Source organism: Stegodyphus dumicola, chromosome 1, assembly GCF_044657685.1.
Source record: "Stegodyphus dumicola isolate Sdum_Otavi_A_Nest chromosome 1, ASM4465768v1".
Lineage (NCBI taxonomy): Eukaryota > Metazoa > Arthropoda > Arachnida > Araneae > Eresidae > Stegodyphus > Stegodyphus dumicola.
The window spans coordinates 289,083,054-289,101,924 of record NC_140768.1 but is presented as its reverse complement, the minus strand read 5'-3'; the positions used below and the strand labels follow the sequence as shown (position 1 = coordinate 289,101,924).

Sequence of the window (18,871 nt, the reverse complement as noted above, 5' to 3'; positions counted from 1 at the left end):
AATAAAGCTTTGTAGCCAATGCTTTCGAACACATAATATAATTTTACAAAATATTATTTAATTTTAATTTTTTATAGATTTGTTTTTCTAAATTCATTTCTTGCATCTTTAAATCACTGAAATTTTCTGCTAGCATTATTTTTTAAATTATTCTCACATATGGCAATGTTTTGTGGATATCTAATGTTATTACTTTGCTTCCAATTGAAGCCTCGATTTTATCACATATTTAATTTGGTGTACGTTGTAAGCTTTAATTACTGATTTTAGTTTTGTAAACGCTTAAGAAAAGCTGTTGATTTTTCTTCTTCTTTTCGACCAGGAAATGTTCCTAAAAATACTTTTACGATCTACCGTTCTTTGATAGAATTTAAACTGCTATTCGGATATTGAATTGAAAACATTTATATTTTTCTTTATATGAGTTATTAAAAATGTATTTCAACGAACTTCTAATTTAATTTATTTTATAATCTAATGAACTTGTTTTATCATCGTTTTAGGAGACGGTCACGATAATGAAATAGGTGAGCTCTTTTTCCTTATAATTTTCTAATATTTCATTTTAATAATTTTTATTGCTATTTCGTATTTTATTTAGATGTCTTCATTTAAAATATTGCTTCTAACTGTCATCATGAAATTTCAAATTTGGAAATCAAAATATAATTAATTAATAAATAAATGAATGCAGGAATTTAAGTATATGACATATAAAATTTCTGGCACTAATGTTTTAAAAAACTTTCTACAAATTTGTAAAATTATAAGTGACACCATTTTAGTATTGATATCTTATTTTTCTTCTCTTAAAATATCGTGTTCTTAGGGATAGAATTTTCTATGCCGTTAATTGTTTGCTTTCATCCAGTGAAAATTGGCTGTCATGGATTCGAAAGCTGAGCAAAAAATATAAATTACGTTTTTGTACAGAACTCAAAAAACAACAAAGATCTTCAAGCAAATTATGGCTGCCTTGCCAGCGTTTACTATATGTTGCCACAACCTAGGCCAATTGACAATTACATAAATTATAAATTTATAATAATGCAAATGAAAATTTATAATACAGCATACAGTGGTGGATAAAATCCAATTCAGCAAATAGCGGTAATAGTAACAAAAATTGAACACAATTCAGATTTTTCCGAAAGGTTCGTCAGCTTTCTCATTTGCATTAACATGACATGATGGTATCCAACAATAAAGAATTTAATATCATCTGTGTTTGAATCTCCAATTAAATTCTAGCAACGCAATAATTAAAGGACTTGGATTTTCTAAAACTTATTCGAAAGACTTAAGAACCCCCAGTGAATCTGTACACGCTATAGAGTTTTCCCTGTGTTGCCTCAGAATAAAAGCTAATAGCTGCGATTCTCTGCAATAAAGATAATGCGTGATGGAGCCTCAAATCTTCTATTAAACTCTCGCATACAAAACCAAATTCATAATGATCTCGAGAATTAAATCTGTCTGTATAGTTTGGGACACAGTTGTGGTACTCGCCCAAATTACTGAACATTTTCAGAGGCTGAATACGCGTATCATTCCATAAGCAGATATCTCGAAAGCGAAGATTATAAGAAATATTCCTTTTGACGCTCTGTTGATAGTAGCTTGTAGATCTAATACTGGTTTATTTCATAAAGAATGGTGAAACGATGGCAAGATCTATCACGGGGATTGTCCTCGTCAGTAGTAGAAAGAAAATATTTTATTCATCATACAGGAGAGACAAAGGCGGTGATTATCAGTCAGCGGTTCAATTTATCGTTCGCTATGAGCATTTAAATGACCAGTTGGAATAAATAATGCAGACACTGATTAGACTGATATTCTCATTTGATGCAGATACAGAGAGCGTATCTAGTCTGTGAATTATAATTTCTGTCGTAGTGGATTGGAGGCTTATGGCTACCTGGAGAAGACTTCACGAGTAGCGGTGAGAAGACGTACTTTCACAACCATGATTGCCATTATTATAGTTTTTTCTGACCCCAGAGTGTCTCCGAAGCGTCACTGGTTGACTTGTTTTTAGATGTGTTTCTTGTACTGAAAACAAATTAGATGCTGGCGTATCAGTGAGGTCTTTAATTTTCACATAACTCTAGTAGAAACAGAGACATTTCCAAGGTAAAAGAGGGACCATATTGATGCTACTTTCTTGTTTTTCGGAGGGGAAAGGTTTTGGAATATGTAACTCTGCTTTTACTTCTATATTCGAATCAAGATTCCAAGCACATCCTCTCAAACGAGTTATGGTCCTGACTTTAGGATTTCGAGCTGCTGTTGTTTTTCACTAATTTTTGTTTTATTTATTTATTTTTTTTTTATTCTTTGTGTATTTTTTAATGGTGAAATTATGTCGTTGGTATTATATGAATGATGATCAAATCATTTATACTAGTTTATGGCTGTTTTTCCTGGATGTTTAAGTGGAAAGTTTAAAGAAATGCGTAGCATCATGTTTAGGCATGGTCGAATGCTTGCAAACAACTTCCTCGCTTCGGTTTACGAAATGCTTTTAGTGACTTTCAAAGTCTAAATCTCCTTCTCGGATTTCCATTTTGAGCAGATGCACGCGAATTCTGTGTGCTCCCCATTACAGTTAATGCTTAGCACCATAGCTGAATAATTTTTGCTGTATGCCCAACTACATCGAACACATGTGACATCACAAGGTATAACCTCTGATATGGCCAGAGTTTGAAAGCATTTAATTAGATTGGGGTTGTAAAGATGCATCGGACAATTCAAATACCAATCTTGATACTCTAAAGCAAATAAAGAAAGCTGCAGGTTAAGGTATAATATGTTTTGTATTTACAATACTATCTACCCTTCGCAGCTTGATTTGAACTAAAGATTTTCTGTTCAGAGAGTTTCTCGACTAATTTCTTCTCTGATGCGCAGGTAGTTTTCTAAGATAATATCTCGAATGAAGTTCAATAACTTATCCGTAGAAGCGGTGTGTTAGACTGTCTGATCTTATGCACGGCAAGAAAGGACATATTTTTTCGAGCAGCTTGTTTAAGTTATGTATCAAAATTTAACTTCTTATGCATCAAAAATGGTTACATTTTGTGAAACTCCCCAGAAGAGTAACTGATAGCAATAAAACGTGGAACTGATTAGGTTGATTTACATTAAGGTTTGTTCTAAATTTCTTAAAAGACGAGATGGAATTTTCAACAGTTTGTGGGATGTTTTGGAATCCATTTTTGTGGGAAAATGTAGTTTGGACCCGGCAACCCCACCTACCAGAGAATCCAACAAGGGGGTACAGATTCCTTCGACAAGGCTAACTTGACCTATATGCTCATTAAAGTCTCGCAGTCGGCTTTCTCAAAAGCAGATGCTGCCGATCGCTTATTTTCAAGTCATTGTCACTAAGAAAAAGTAACCAACTAGTTAACACTAACACAGCTAATTAGCTCCCATTTTAATCTGAAGCACAATCTTAATAACATTATAATTCCTCAAGAATAAAAAACAGCAATAAAAGAAATTGGCTTTGTAGATTGTATTCCGTACTTTTGAATTATTAAAACTGGCATCTGGTGGAGCAAACCATACAACAATAGCTACTATCTTATCTTTATTTTCTCTTTTACTAGAATGTTCGTTTCACAGAACAGGCCCTTCTGGAATCATTTCGAAGTCTGAAGTCATACCTCTTCTTGATAAATATAGGCATGAAGACGCTATTGAATGTATGTGGACCATCGTAACAGAATCTGGAAAACAGGTTTGTGATCCTTTTGGGTTTCTATCTATATAATGTGAATTTCTATATGCTTTGCTAAAGTTGTAGAACTTGTGAGGTAAAGAGATTAAATTTTATGCAAATCACAATTAAAGTATTAGAGGATGGCAAGGGAAATCTTGCTTAAGTTTCTGTAATTGATCGAAATAATGACCAGTAACTAAATCTTGTAACAATAAATATATTATTACGAATAACTTCCAGGCTAGACTTAAACTTCATTTAACCGGTAACATGCTATGCCAGAAGGGGATTTATGAGGGAGCAATCTGACGGACCTTACATTCCAAGCAGATCCTAAATTTGATTAATTTATAAATACAGTAAACATACCTTGGATCTTAAAATGATAGACATGTAGAAGTACCTTCACATCCTAAATCTGCCATTTCTGACTTTCGATATGGAAAGAAACGAGCTGAACAGCTCATCTTTAAGCCATTTATCGTGGTGTGGTGTTTTCAGTGTGAAGATATTAAATAACTTTAATAGTGGTTATACTTATCCAAGTTAGGTTCCTGGTTTTTGCTGTGTCATGGTAAAGTGTCCAAACCAAAAACAAATTTAAGCTGGCTCGGTTACATTTACAAAGATTGTTTATTCATTACTCCATATTAGACTTCGCACCATATTGATTGTTCGAAGCTCGCCACTGTATAATGCTTCCTCCTATTCCTGGAACTGAAAACCGGTCTTCTTCCGTTCTGAATACAGCTCTACTGCCTTCGGAATTGCAGCTGACACCTCCAATACGATGAGAGCTCGCGGAAAGCCAAACAAAATCCAGAAGGAAAAGGAAAGGGGCTGTATTATTAAATGAGGGTATGAATAATAGCAGTCGTCACCACAGCAAATGCCCTTCCAGTAGTAATGCCATAACAGCACTCCTCATGTAACCTAAAAAAAAAAGAAGAAGAAGCCATCCGCGAAAAAGGCGTAAGATAGCACGCAGCAAAAATCGAACGGAAGGTAAACGTAAAGTAGCAAGCAGTAAAAATCCAAAAAGCCACGAGGTTTCACAAATTCTCGCTATTTATAATCTAGTACAGTTAAACCAACTTACAAAGAGGCGACGATTGCGTGGCACATCATCTTAATAAAATTGGAATTCTTCCATCTAGTATACGCCAAATTTGCAATTCGGGCATCATAAAGGCAGAGCATCTTCTTATATGCCCAGAACTAGATAAAGAGTCTCAGAAACGTGGTGAGATAAGCAAGTTATACTGGAATGCCAGAGCTTTCATGAACTCTTGTAAAGACTATACCTTTTATGTTGTTTAAATTTTTAACTTTTTACTTTTGTTGCCATGTTAATTTATTTTTATTCTTACTTTAAATGTTTGTTCTTTTCTTATTATTATTTGTTCTTGTGTGATACTTGAACTGTTTCATATGTTTGGATTGATCTTTTCAATAAAACCATTCCAATAATTAAACCAACAGTTAAGTATCTCAGCCAATGAAACAAATTCCACAGTGAGAACAACCAGTCATAATATTCCTCTCTCTTTATCAGGCAAACTGAATTGAAATGAGTTCCTGCGTGATGAAATCGCTTAATCATGTTACAACAAACCTGTCGGGGAAACAAAACAAATCTCTTAACTGTTTTGATAAGGTTGTAATAATTCCAAAGATTTGAATTTAATGTGACTTCTTCCCACCATTCTTGTATAATGATCTTAATAATCCATAGCCAAGAAGTTTTAGAACACTGATCATTCAAGCTTTACAAACTGCAAAATAAAAAATAACAGCATTTGAAATCAATAATTTGCGCTGATAACCACGAAAGTTTGTGAAAATTAACTGAGATTTTATGTATAAGTAGAGCCTCCCATACTGAAATTTAAGTTGTGCCCTTAGCATAGATTAGTATTAAAAGTGGCTCATTCCAAGAAAGTCTACGATAATAACTTTTTAGGTTGTTAATTAAGCAGTAAATCTTTACCGTGCAAACTGTGAGACCATCGCCCAATTGTGTAAAAGGATTTGTTAATCTTCATGTGGCGAAAAAAAAGGTGTCTAAAATATAATTTAACTAAACATTTTTTCCTGATTTCATGCTATATTAAAGAAGGCCAGAGGCTTCTTTTTCGTATTGTGCAATAGTATTTTCATTTCGCACTGTAAGAGTGAGATATTGAAACAAACAGAAAAATGGGCGTCTTTACCCTTTTTATTTCTGCAACTGGTAACCTGTTAGTGAACTATAATATCTATATTACAGAAGCAAATATAAAATTAATGGGAGTTATTGCTTTAAAGAACAGAATTTGAATGGTTGGGTTATTCAATTATGGCAAAGCACACGAGGGCTATCTGCCTAAAGGGAGGGATGCCTTCGTGGACGACTTTCTAAGGGAAACTGGCTCGTATACACGTTACACATGGGGAAAACCACGAAAACGCCCATGCAGCCAGCCCGTTCGCGGGATTCGAACCACGAACCGAACTTAATCTAACATAAATCTAGTTTTCATAGCATAGTTGCGCAACGCAAATAACATACAACTGAACATGCAAGTATTTTCTTTACTTGTAATCAGAATTTCCATCCCAGTTTCTTAAAATCATTGCATTTTCTTTCAAACGTTCTTCATACTTTTTATGACAAGTTCCTTGTATTCCTTCTCTAGAACCCAGATAATTTTATTGAGCAAGTATGAGTAACTGTTTTTGTTTCCTTAGGAAAAAATTCATATAAGGTATCATAAGAAATAATTGAATTAAAAAGGTTCTGAATCAGCTTCCATAATATTCATTTTCCTTTTAATGAAAATTGTAGTTTTTTCCTTATGACGAAAAACATATCGTTTACCAATAGAATTCGTAGAATATTCTGCGAAAATCTGCAATTATTTCATAGGTCTTATTCTATTTTGAATTATGACGAACAAAATGTTTTACCATTATTTATCTTAGAAACAGAACCTTTATAGTGTGATATTTTCGTTTATATTTATGGCATACGAAATTTACACTGTGTACGACTTTGCTGACCACCTGCAACTCTGGCAAATTACTATTTTAGCTTTATTTGCAATTACGTTCGTTTGGGCAGTAGAATTCTTAGTTGGCATATTATTTTTACTACTTACATAATCAGCCAAAAATTAGCAGCGCAGTAAGCCTGAGACTGGCGTAGATTTAGTCAAGATCTCAATCGATTTCGAAGATATTAAAGTGCAGGTCCCTCTTCGCCAGAAGCAAAGAAATTTTCAAGACTCAAGTCTTCACTCAATCTGCAAGTCTTACATATTTCTTTCGTCTTGAGGAAGAGGGACCTGTACCTGAATGCCCTCGAAATCGATTTAGATCTTGGTTAAATATACACCAAACTCAGGTTTGTTGCGTGCTAATTTTATGTTTCACTTTTGCGTTCCTAATTTCATGTTTATATATATATATAAGCAGCCTAATTTGAACATTATTTTTTGTAAAAGACCGTGAATTACCAATTAAATAAATATTTTTGTCTGGTTAGCTGCTATTTCTGCAATATAAGCCTTTGATAGTGCATCGTCAGTTTCGATTTTGAAAGAAATCTCTGAATTAATTCATTTACATATTCCACAAACAAACTGATCTCTTACGGTCACTTAACGGAATTCCCGAAATTTCCATGTTCCGCTAAGTGGCGCAATCCCGTTACATAATCATTCATACTTACATCGTTGCATTGCATTCTTTTATGAAATTAACCCTTTGTTTCATCATGTCCACTCTAGTAGACAAAAGTTTAAATTTGTTTATTTTTCTGTAAATGCCTTAACATATTCCATTCCTGTGTTTATTCATTCTATATTATTAGAACTTTCAACTGTCGATCATAGATGGCTATATAGCATCACTAAGTAAAACATTGCTATTTGGAAAATGGCTGCTACTTCTGTTTCCAAGTTAGTACAATTTCTCATAGTAAACATTATATAATATTGCTTACATTTTCTTATACTTTCATTTTTTATTCATAATTAGTAATTTTAGACATTTTATTTTAAATGTCAGTTTAAGAAAATTGTGGAGTGCGTAGATAAAGATCTGCCGAAAAGAGTGAATTGAAACCCAAATGTACTGCTTATCAAGCCAAATCACCACTGGAAATGTTTACGTTTGGCAAGGAATTTCTAGAATATTTGACATTTGAATCCAATAGGTACAGGTTACAAAATTGCAGCAAAATGAATTCAATCACAATCGACGAAATGAAGGTATTTTGGGAGATCTGTATGTACATGTCAGTTGTTGATTTACCATTTAGAAGATGGTAATGATCACTGCAAACAAGGCAGGAAATGATTTCAAATGCATGACCGTAAATCGTTGGGAAGAGATTTGTATGCAAGTACGTATATGCATGCTGTCCATTGTAGTGAACAAACTGTAGCAATTATTTAAAACGAAATTTGAATAAAATTAATTTTTTTATTATTACTAAGGTTATTTTAAGTAGAAAAAATACAAACATTTTCGTTTAAGTTCTCTAGATTATTTGTATGCAACAAAGGGTTAAAACCTGCAATAAATTTTGGATGATTTTAGGGGAAAAAATGTTGGTTTAATATGTGGTCACAATTTCTTGAACATTTTATTCGATAGCTTCTTATTCCTTGTAGCAAGCTCTATAAGAATGCTTATCATTTTAATTCAACTTTTAGCTATCAAAGTAATTCCATTAGCATGAAATCAGTAATTCCGTTAGGTTAAATCAGTAATTCCATTAGCTTCTAACAAAAACCTTATTTGTTCGGTATAGAAGCCCCTTAAATCTTTAATATCATTTTCGGCGATTGCAGAATAGCAGATATTCCGAACGGAAATCAAAACTCGAGGTAACTTCAGTTAAAAACGAAACTAGGTCATGTTTATAAAGTATCGAATTCTTCAGATCCCATCATTTCGTCGCCACATAAAATCATACGAGGTAGGGGGTCATCAGAATGAATACATAATTATAAAATAAACATCATCCAATGATATAACGCAAATATTTTAGCATTTTCTTTCAAAGTGGTTAAGTCTACTTTATATTATATGGAGATATTTAAGGGTTTGTATTTGAATGGTTTGAAAAATATTGGTATATGTTAATACATTCATTTTGTATTTTTTAAATATGAAATTGATTTTGATTTATAATGTGATAATTTTTAAAATGTTAGTTAAAAGAAATTTATACTTTTGATGACCTCAAATAGACTTACAACACTTTTAAAATCAACAAAATGTGAAACTGATACATTTATGAAATATTAAATATGGGATTTCAATGGAATCAAACCAATATTTTCTGAATGTTTTATGAAATGTGTAAAAAATATATAAAAAGGCTTTACTTCAATATTTTTTCAAATAATGCCATTTAATTTTAACTACACATTAATACGCGCCATTTTTTAATTTTTATCATTATAAGAAAGTTTATGAAAATAATCATAATGTGTTGGAGGAATATACGGTAATAGATCCATCACATCGTTGAATTTTTCGTATGTGATGGGCGTAGCATGATGATATGAAGGTGCTAGTATTCTATTTTTATATTTTTTAAGTTTTCCTCGTCTGGAGGATAAATCTAGTGTTTTAAACTCCTCATTTTCATCAAATGTAGTTTTATACAGTGTTGTATAAGGTTTGTATTTTAAAACCCTTATCCAACATATCTTCAGCTAATTTGCCTCTTCACAATTAGTATTTTAGAGGCAATCTTACTTTTTTACTTGAATTTATATGAACAAACAGAATATGTTACTAAGTTTTATGTTTTAACGGGCGAAGTACCAAAATTCCAGTAAACGAACGAAAATTTATATATCATAAACAGTGTTGCCACACATATGAAAACGAATTAGAGAAATTATGTAGTATAATTTTTGAACTATATATGTCTTCACCAAAGTAATTACATTTGTAATTTCGTTAACTTCGTAAACTTATATTGATAAAATGATGAACATTTTTAAGGGTTTTTTTTCGGAGGGAGGGGATTGTTTATAGATAAAAAGCTTATAGCAGATTGAATTCATTATTACCATTAAAATGGACTTATACCACTTTCAAAGAAAACGACTCATTTAATCCTAAAGGGTGTAATCCAAGTTAAAATACCAGTAATTACATTCTGTTGACAAACTGCAGATGAAAATTACGGAAGTACTAAGTGTTGCCACACGGCATATGCAAATCATAACAATGAAATTAACTAAATATTTCAATAATTAATTTTTGATATAAGAATTTCATTTAATGTTTTTTTTTTCGTTCCTGTTTGACGTTTTAGGTAAAGCAGATTGAAATTTGTTGCTAATTAGTGCCTATATTAAGCTAAACATTACCATGATTATGTCGTGTCTCTTTCTGTATCCCTTTAAAGATATTCTTTCTGTATACCATACATTGTTTTCGTTTTTTCTCTGTTGCATTAAAATAATTAAGTCATTAAATATTTCCCCTTGACACTAGTCTAGTCTATTATAAAGAATTGCCGCGACCGAGTGCTCACTCCGTAGAAAGTTCGTCAAATGAATTCGCAAAGGGATATCTGAGATGATGGGGGGAAAAGTCCAATGAATGCCCAAAGGAAAATTTATCTTTACAAAGAAATAAGAATTTAAAAAATTCCGTTCTAGAAATCACATCAACGATACTAAGTGCAAGCAAAAGATTTCCCTCAGTAGTTTTAACCTGCATTTTTCTTCGGCGATTCTGTGTGGATTTCCTGAAACTACTGACAGCTTTCCCTACTTAGCAACTAGTACTTCAAACGGTTTAACATGCAACGCCATCTGTCTGTCGCTTTATCAAAGACTGCAACACAATAAAAAAGTAAACACTCGGCGGTTCTTCACTTTTATTTTTAGGAGTGTGAATGCCCTCCTTTCCTCAAATCAAAGAAGCGCGAGTTTGTAAACAGAAGAGAGAAAAAATCTGAGAATCGTTTGCTTCAGCTATTATTTTTCTTGTAAAATAGCAGAGATTTATTCATCATTTCAGAGGTTTTTTTGGAATTGTTTGAGTTTCGGTGTTTATAACTTTTATTTCAATAAGTTGCTTAAGAAGATCAAAGAATTTCAGTTTTGCTTGCAATAAAAAATACAGCCAGACTATAAAATATTTTGGACTAATTTACTTACAATATGCTTTAGTACATTAACGTCTTTTAATATTATTGCGCCTAGGTAAGCAAATAAGACGTACATAATTTATTAATTCTATTGTAAGTATAGGGGAATATCGAAAATTGTTTTACCAAAGGTGATTAGAAAGCTATTTGTTGTGATCCACGCCCTTTTGAAAAGCTGCTGCTTAACATTAAAACCCGATTAAATAAAAGAAATAATTTAAATGCAAAAAAATTTTATATGTAAAAGTAATAATTTTTTTTTAAATAATGAAAGAAACTTTCAATTTTTCGATGGTAACGAGAAAGATGACAGTACTTTCCCTTGGCCAACTTCTCAATTCGGCAGCAATGTTGGTCTCGAGAAGTTGGTCCGTAATCTCACATTCTACCTTAGACTTCACAATCATGAGAAAAAATTTTCAAATAAATATGTGCTTCCTAGCAAAGCACACATTTTCAAAGCGTATCGCGAAGATTAGGAAATGCATTCTCCGAAATATAGTGTTTGTAAAACATATACAAAGGGAACACTAAAAACCTTTTATGTTAAAGACCAATTGTTTTGAAATTCAAGGAGCTCCGGTATGTCGGTATCCTTATTGTCGGTAGCGTCGACACTCAAAGGTTTAGAAAATAAATTTAAAGTTTATTGGCTCCAAAAAAATTACTAAAATCTGTCTTCGAACTCACTGTGCAATGTAGCTAGTTTTGTAGTATTTTTAACTCTCAGATGTGCCTTCCAATATTTGAATATGACCACGAAAGCCATGATCAAACAGAATCCACTGTGCACCATTGAATCTGTTAGTTATAGCCTCGTATTTACTTATTAAGCCATTTATGTGCAATGAAATGTCGATAACAGAGGCAATTTCTTTCACCATATCACATTATTGATTCTACAGCCGGCTTCAGTTTGCTGTGAATGAACTACTATATTTCGCCTCTTAAGTCAAATATTCTTTTAATAACCTTCTCTTTGTTAAGCGAACGTACGTTATTATAATAAATCACATCGCCGTGATCCATCTTGTAGTCTTCGATCAAAAATTCTTGGAACTGATGATGGTTCAATTCTGTTATAGTAATAAAGTTGATGACGATCACAATAACTTTCATGATGTTCTCAAATCCAATAGCTTTTATGCGCAAACTATCTTGGTAAAATAATCAGTAACAACGACAAAACACTTTCCTTTTATTTCCGACTCTATTTACAGTAGCATTACAAAAGGTTTCTTCATTCCCGTTTTGGCAGCAAACCATCAGCTACTAAACGCTGAAGGTTGATAAGGCGAGATCGAAACGCCGAAGCATTTTCTTGACAGCTTCGAAGAATAGCTATGCTTTTTGTTTTTATCTTCGTAGGTACGCCCGCTAATAGTTCTTCTGTAACAGTATTGTTTGTCACAAATAATCCTGTAATATAGGATTGTTTGTGCTACGAATAAACAGAGCTATTCGTGATTTTTTTTTTTTTTTTTAAATTTTCGGTCTCGTTTAAAGAATATTACATGAATTCATGATGCGACCATATTTTTTTAAAGTTTGCTACTATCAATGACATATTCTTCAGCACATCATTCAATAGGTGTTCCAGATAACCTCGGTTTTTTAAATACTTTACTATTTCGGCACAGAATTTCCTCATTGGCGATGAGACATCTTTTACTAACTAGCTTTAGACGAGATCTTTTAATTTCCCTCTGAAGACGTACACTTTGTTGCTTACGAAGCTAGCCTTGAAGGACATCAAATCATCTTTGTGTCATGGGGCCGTTTTATATTGTGCTCTTTTGAAACTTACTTACAGCAAATTAAAGCCATTGGGTTATCATTCATCCGCACAAAGAAAGTCAAAACGACTCCCTTTTCTTTAAAACACAGTAAAAACTTTAAAAAACTTTGATTTAGGATTTTTACTCATAGTGCCATACTTCACACTTATTATTCACTAAATATGGCACATTCTAATGATACTCTATGGGTACCTCTTAAAACATAACATAAGTAGTAATGATAGTAATCTACAGTAAATAGTAATCTTAAGACATTAAACGTACTACTGTTTTGGTACCGCTCGCCCTGGAAGGTATAAAGTTTAAAGGAGGCTGGCTAATAGCCCGAAAATCAAGAGTGAATTCGACTCTCGCGTAAGCCTCGGCTGTGTATATGCAGCTCTTCCTTTCTTCTTCTGACTGATAAAATCAGTCGCTTCCTTTGGGCATCCTGGACAACACTTTTCATGATGACTAAATGACCATTAGATTCGAGTAGGGCCTTTGAACCACTTGGATGGTGTCATTTTACAATTATATACAACGCTGTATAAATTAGTGGTTCGCGAACATAACTGGTATGTTTAATGTGGCTTCCATTTTCTAATAGGTTGAAGGACTCTCGTCTTAAGATATTCTTTAAATTTTTATTTAATGTCTAAACCTTTGATCGAAATACTTTTTTCATTAAACTGTTATGTAAAGATGTTTGAATATTGTTCGAGGTTTTCAGTCTTGTCATGTAGTTTGTAATAGCTGGCAATCACTCTAAAACTTCTGAAGAGTTCGGACTTTTTATTCCAAATCAAAAGCATCAACAAACAAAATTCCGTTTCAATATATTCAATGTGATTGAAACTTTACTCAAGCGCCTTTGCAGTTGATATCTCGATGCCCAATGATGGCCTTAACTCACTGTTTTTGTGCCCTACAGCAAAAATTTCCACAATATTCTAATTCCTATGATAGTCTTATTTTCATTCACAATCCTCATAATTTTTGTTGCATAGCTATTCAAGAATTTTCTTTTTTCAATTACATTCTGTTCATTTATTTTTCCAAATCTCGTCCTCACACTCTCGGTCAGTTTACATTCTTCTATAAAATGAGCTGCATTTCCGTACTTCCCACAAGCCAAGCATTGATCATTGCCCTGGAGATTAAAACGTTTTAAATAAGCCGGAAATCTACCATGATCCGTGATAACTTGAATGGTACTTATATTATTAAATAGATCCATTTTTCTTTTTATGGTCGAAATTTTCAAGTAACCCTTATTTTTATTTGAACCGTTCCATTTCCGAGTCCATTTCTCAATTATACTTGCTTTCATTTTTCTCAAGGTAATTCTTCTGGAATCATTAATAGCGTCATAAATATCACCCTCTCCCAGGGCTGCTTCTTTAGCTAGCATATCCGCCCTCTCATTCCCGGTAACACCAATATGTGCCTTGACTCAATGAAAATATATATCAATTTTTCTCTCTTATTTTGTTATGAATGTTTTTTATATCCAAAGGAAGTCTATTGCTTGGTTGCGGATTCACCAAGCCTTGTAGGGCCGAGAGAGCATCAGAATAAATATGTATTGTAAAGTGCTACATATATTTTTGAGGCCGAAACGCAAAGGCTGCACGTGTCATTAGCTAAAGCCTAGAGTGCATTATAGTTATATATATATATATGACTATTTACCTTAAACAAACTGGATGTATGTCTTTAAAGCCAAAAGCAGCTATTAAGTATATTTCAAGAAATGTGAATTTTCGAAATTAAATTGTGATACTGATGATCTCATAATAAGAACAACAATCTACTTTAGTCTCGAATTCTGCAATGACTTGTAAAAATCGTAAAATACGCAGCTAATTGCCCTTTTACCAAAAGATATCGAGAACTGATTATAAAATATTGGAAACATCAAATAAATTCCTGTATATTAATTATTCTTTTTTCATTTGATATGAAACTTATCCGCGAGCTTCTATATGGAATCTATAAATCTACAATCAATTAGGCAACATTAAGAAAATATACTAAGTCCAACGTTTTTAATTAAAACTGTATGTATCTTTAAACAATTTCCAACACTTCGCCAAAATTCCTTACTTAAAAAGCCTTTTTTTTTTTTTTTTTTTTTTAAGTATGTACTTTTTGTGAGCAACCTTTCTTCCATAAGAAGCATCCGAAAAATAAAATAAAAGAAAATGTTCCGATGAACATTTTGTATCGTAGTTACCACTACGTCTATCAAATTATATATAGATGTAATAAAGACTGAAGGTTCATATTATAAATATTACGGTTGTATTTTTTCCAATAAATATCTTTTAGAATAAAACGTAAATGTAATATTATAAGATGCGGCAGTAGTAAAAGTCATATTGTGGCCGTTAATAAATGTTAAATTATACATTGTGTTTCAGCACAGCGGTTGCAAACTTTCAGGAGAGATAGAGTACACCTAGACGATGGAAAAATCACATAGCAATATGTGGTCGGAAACGCTTTCCTGACGCCCTTGTAACGACACAAAACACAAGAAAGGAAAGATACGAATAGGGTATTAGGCTTAGTACGGCTAAAATGTCGGAGCGGCTTTGGCTCATTCAAGGACTGAGCGTCTCCACCTGAATGCAAACATATCTTCAACTTTGGATCCGGTGAGGTCCGGTGCTTTGATCAGCAAGATCGCCAGACCTCATTTGAACTGACTACTTCCTGTGAAGGGTACGTCAAGGCACTGGTGTGCGAAACCTCTGTTAGCAGTGCTGAATAACTTTTATGCATACATCGTGGCAGCTACTGGATAAGTCCGGGATACGCCTGATATTTTCCATGACATCAGAGCTTCCATGCGCCAGAGATATGAGGCCTGCATAACGTTCCGGTGTCGGAATTTCGAGCATTTTATTGCTGATGATCATTGTCTGTTTTTGCTTTTATTTCTTCTTTTCTGCTGCAATAAGCATAGAAAACATATTTTTTCACTCTGTTTTGTGTTGTCACTACAAGCCCAGGAAAGCGTTTCCAACCATGCATTGCTACGCGATTTCTTATCGTCTAGGTGTACTCAATCTCTGCTGAAAGATTGTAATTGCTGTGCTGAAACACCTTGTATACTATGTGGCCTTAAGTGTTGGGTTATGAAGTTCAAAACCTCAAGTGGCTGGACATGTCTGGCTTACTGTGAACACTGATCAGTTCAAATACCGACTTGAGTATTTGTGCTTAGGGTTTCAACTGCAGCAGAAAACTCATACTATTTTTTGACCATTTTATACTTCGTTCTTCCTTGGTGAGCGTTTTGTGACTTTGTTTCTTTAATTAGTTAAATAAAGTTACCACTTGTTAAAAGATATGTATAACGTTTTAAATTCGCTCTGCTCATCACACTACACGGAGTTTTCTTTTATAATGTTAAAGATAGCTTAAAACGTGTTATTCGGGAACGCAAAACAATTATGCATTACTGTGTGATACATAATACATTATTCCAGAAGCATATTTTATTACGGGTAATAATAATGCAAATGGTTATGCAAAATGATAATTCAGGTATCTGATGAGTAAACTGTATTATAAATAACATCAATTAGAGATATTGTTGAAAAATATAAAAGAAATATATAAATTATTTAGAAGTTCCATGTGTTAGAAGTTCTATGTGTTCCTTTTAAATAGTTCCATGTGTTAAGAAATGCTATGTAGCAGCCCAATTGGGATAGTAGTTAGTGATTCTGACTACTGTACCGAAAAGCCCGGTTTCAAATTCCGGAGTACGCATGGATGTTTGTAAATGTAGTGTATACGTGAAGTATTGTGGCACTCTAAATATCGGCGATCTAAAAGTTCTTTCTGAAGCTTGGTGGTAAGACTGGAAGCTTGGCTCTTGCCACTGACGGGCGCATTTGACTCCTTTTCATGATGAACGTCACTGGCTTGTGCTGGCCATTGTCAGACAAGTGAGATTGGTAACAACAACAGAGAAATGTCATGTTTTAGTGGGAAAGACTTGACAATAGTTTCGACGAAAGCCTCTTGAGAATCGGCAATTTGTGAAACCATGTGGATGATAAATGCTACAATAGCATAATGTAACAGACCCAAAAGATGTAAGAACTAACATAGATATATTTTTAAGTCAAATGTTTTGGGTTTATATTATTGAAAAAACGAATACTAGAACCCGACTGTTAATGAAGAAAAACTTTTTCCTTTGTTTTGTTACCATACTTTATTATTTTCTGCGTTTTCATTGGCTGCTTCTTTTTGTTGTACTATTTTATATCAGATGTGCTTTCTCTTAATTCGTGCTTACATACTGCAATAATTCTTTAACTCTTCATATATTTTATAATCCTCTCCATAGTCACCCCTTCTTTTCCCTAAACATTTCCCCACTCTCTTCCCCCTAAAAAAATATCTTTGCCCTTTCTTAAATTTGTTTAAATTTCAGGTATAAACTTACGAAAAGCGAAATTTACTTTTCGCTGTTGTTCATTTAAGAATTTTTATCTTCATTTCTTTAATTGATATTTTTAGATAAATATCCCCCACAATCTTCTTTACACGCAGTAACTTAAAACTATCGTATCTAAGCTCATGTGTATTTTCATTCCTGTAGCTGTACATGAACTTCCTCAGTTACAAACTATACAAACCCAATGACTGCGATCAGAACTTCATCCAGATCTTCGATGGTGGCAGAACTCCGGATAAAGAGTGTATCAAGTTTTGTGGTACAACAGCTGAACCTCAAAAAACGTCTACTAATATGTCATACGTGCGATTCTTCACGCATAAGGATGCTTTCAAAGACACAGACTTCAAGCTCCATTACACTGCATTTCGGCCAATAGAAAAGGACGGTGAGTTATTTTCCATCCATTCCTTGCTCATTTTCGTGCTTGAAAAAATATTATGTTTTCTTTTTAAGCAATTATATCATGTTTTACACTTGCAGGTTTTATTTCTTTTCAAAGTGTTCTCCACCAGCATCAATACACATTTCACTATAATTTGCCCATTGATGGAACTCGCAATGAAATATTACTTAACCCTTTGACTACCAACGGGACATATATGTCCCACTAAAAATTTAAAAATGACTGCTGGGTTAAAAAGTACTTTTAATCTCCTGAATATTGAGTATCATCTTCCAATAGTTCGAAAATCAAGACGCCGTTGTGCTCGTTGTACACAAATGAACATAGAGAAAAGAATAAATATGAATTTCGCAATGTGTAATGTTGGGTTCTGCAAAGAATGCTTTACTCTGTACCATTCGATGTAAAATCTATTTCATATAATAAAGTTTTCCAGAGTAATAGGTGTGTGGTGTGGTACGTGTATTTATAGATTGTCCAGTGTAATAGAGACATATGTATTTACGACTGGGACATATTTGTCCCAGGCTTTGGCTCTAAACCCGTTTGTCAAAAAAAAATCCCAAATGTTAAATTTACCTTATTTATGACATATTTTGTTCACTTGGATAAAAAATGGGGCAAATTTCTTTAAATTCGTAGACAAAGGGTTAAAGCAAGCAGCGTATTTTTTTGCACCTGATCCACATCACTGAATTGCCTTTTCTAATCACTTGTAGGGTTTTATGTTTATTAATCAGTTATCTTATAGTTTTTACCTTTACTACCACTTCTACTTTTATGGGCACAATCCTCTTACCTGTCTTTTTTTCGCCTACCTGTATACATGTAAACAGAATTTAACATTAAATTAGATAAGTTCCATACACAGTGAACAATTTTCGAGATCTTTTTCTTACCCGTGGAAACAAAATATCGCACTGAGAAAAAAAGGTGAGTATCGTAAATGAGATAAGCTACGTTGTTCTTTCTAAGAACCACGTTGTTGTTTCTAAGAACAGGAGAATTTAACTTGTTTGCGAGTTAACGTTCTCAGACTTGCTCATCGGCTCATCGAATAGAGAGAAAGTTTTATCGGTGTGACTGATCTTTTGACAATATCTTCTTCACTACATTTTCGTGCATTTTTAATGTTTCCCTCATTTCTGCTCGTCAGTAGATGTTCACTACATTTAACATGTCAGCATTTCTGAATCTGGGAAAACAACTTATAAATGTGTGATTTAGTCAGAGCGTGATCTTTAAGGGTTTCCCGAAACATAACAAGGGTCTCAGCTGTAGTATTCCTCAACAAATAGCAAAGTTA

The 18,871-nt window shown here is 33.3% G+C and overlaps 1 protein-coding gene and 1 long non-coding RNA gene across 2 annotated transcripts in view; one reads left to right on the top strand and one right to left on the bottom strand.

The window, feature by feature from the left end:
* Positions 1–18,871, top strand: part of LOC118184608 (uncharacterized) — a 593,523-nt gene that overhangs the window by 535,844 nt on the left and 38,808 nt on the right. The window contains exons 6-8 of the mRNA XM_085808461.1: positions 504–527; positions 3,621–3,751; positions 17,304–17,547. Of these exons, the coding sequence (XP_085664587.1) occupies positions 504–527; positions 3,621–3,751; positions 17,304–17,547 (399 nt within the window). The remainder of the gene's footprint in view (positions 1–503; positions 528–3,620; positions 3,752–17,303; positions 17,548–18,871) is intronic.
* LOC146999584 (uncharacterized) overlaps positions 4,279–18,871 on the bottom strand; it is a 69,999-nt gene continuing 55,406 nt past the window's right edge. Inside the window, exon 3 of the long non-coding RNA XR_015038748.1 lies at positions 4,279–4,666. This is a non-coding gene — a long non-coding RNA (uncharacterized LOC146999584). The remainder of the gene's footprint in view (positions 4,667–18,871) is intronic.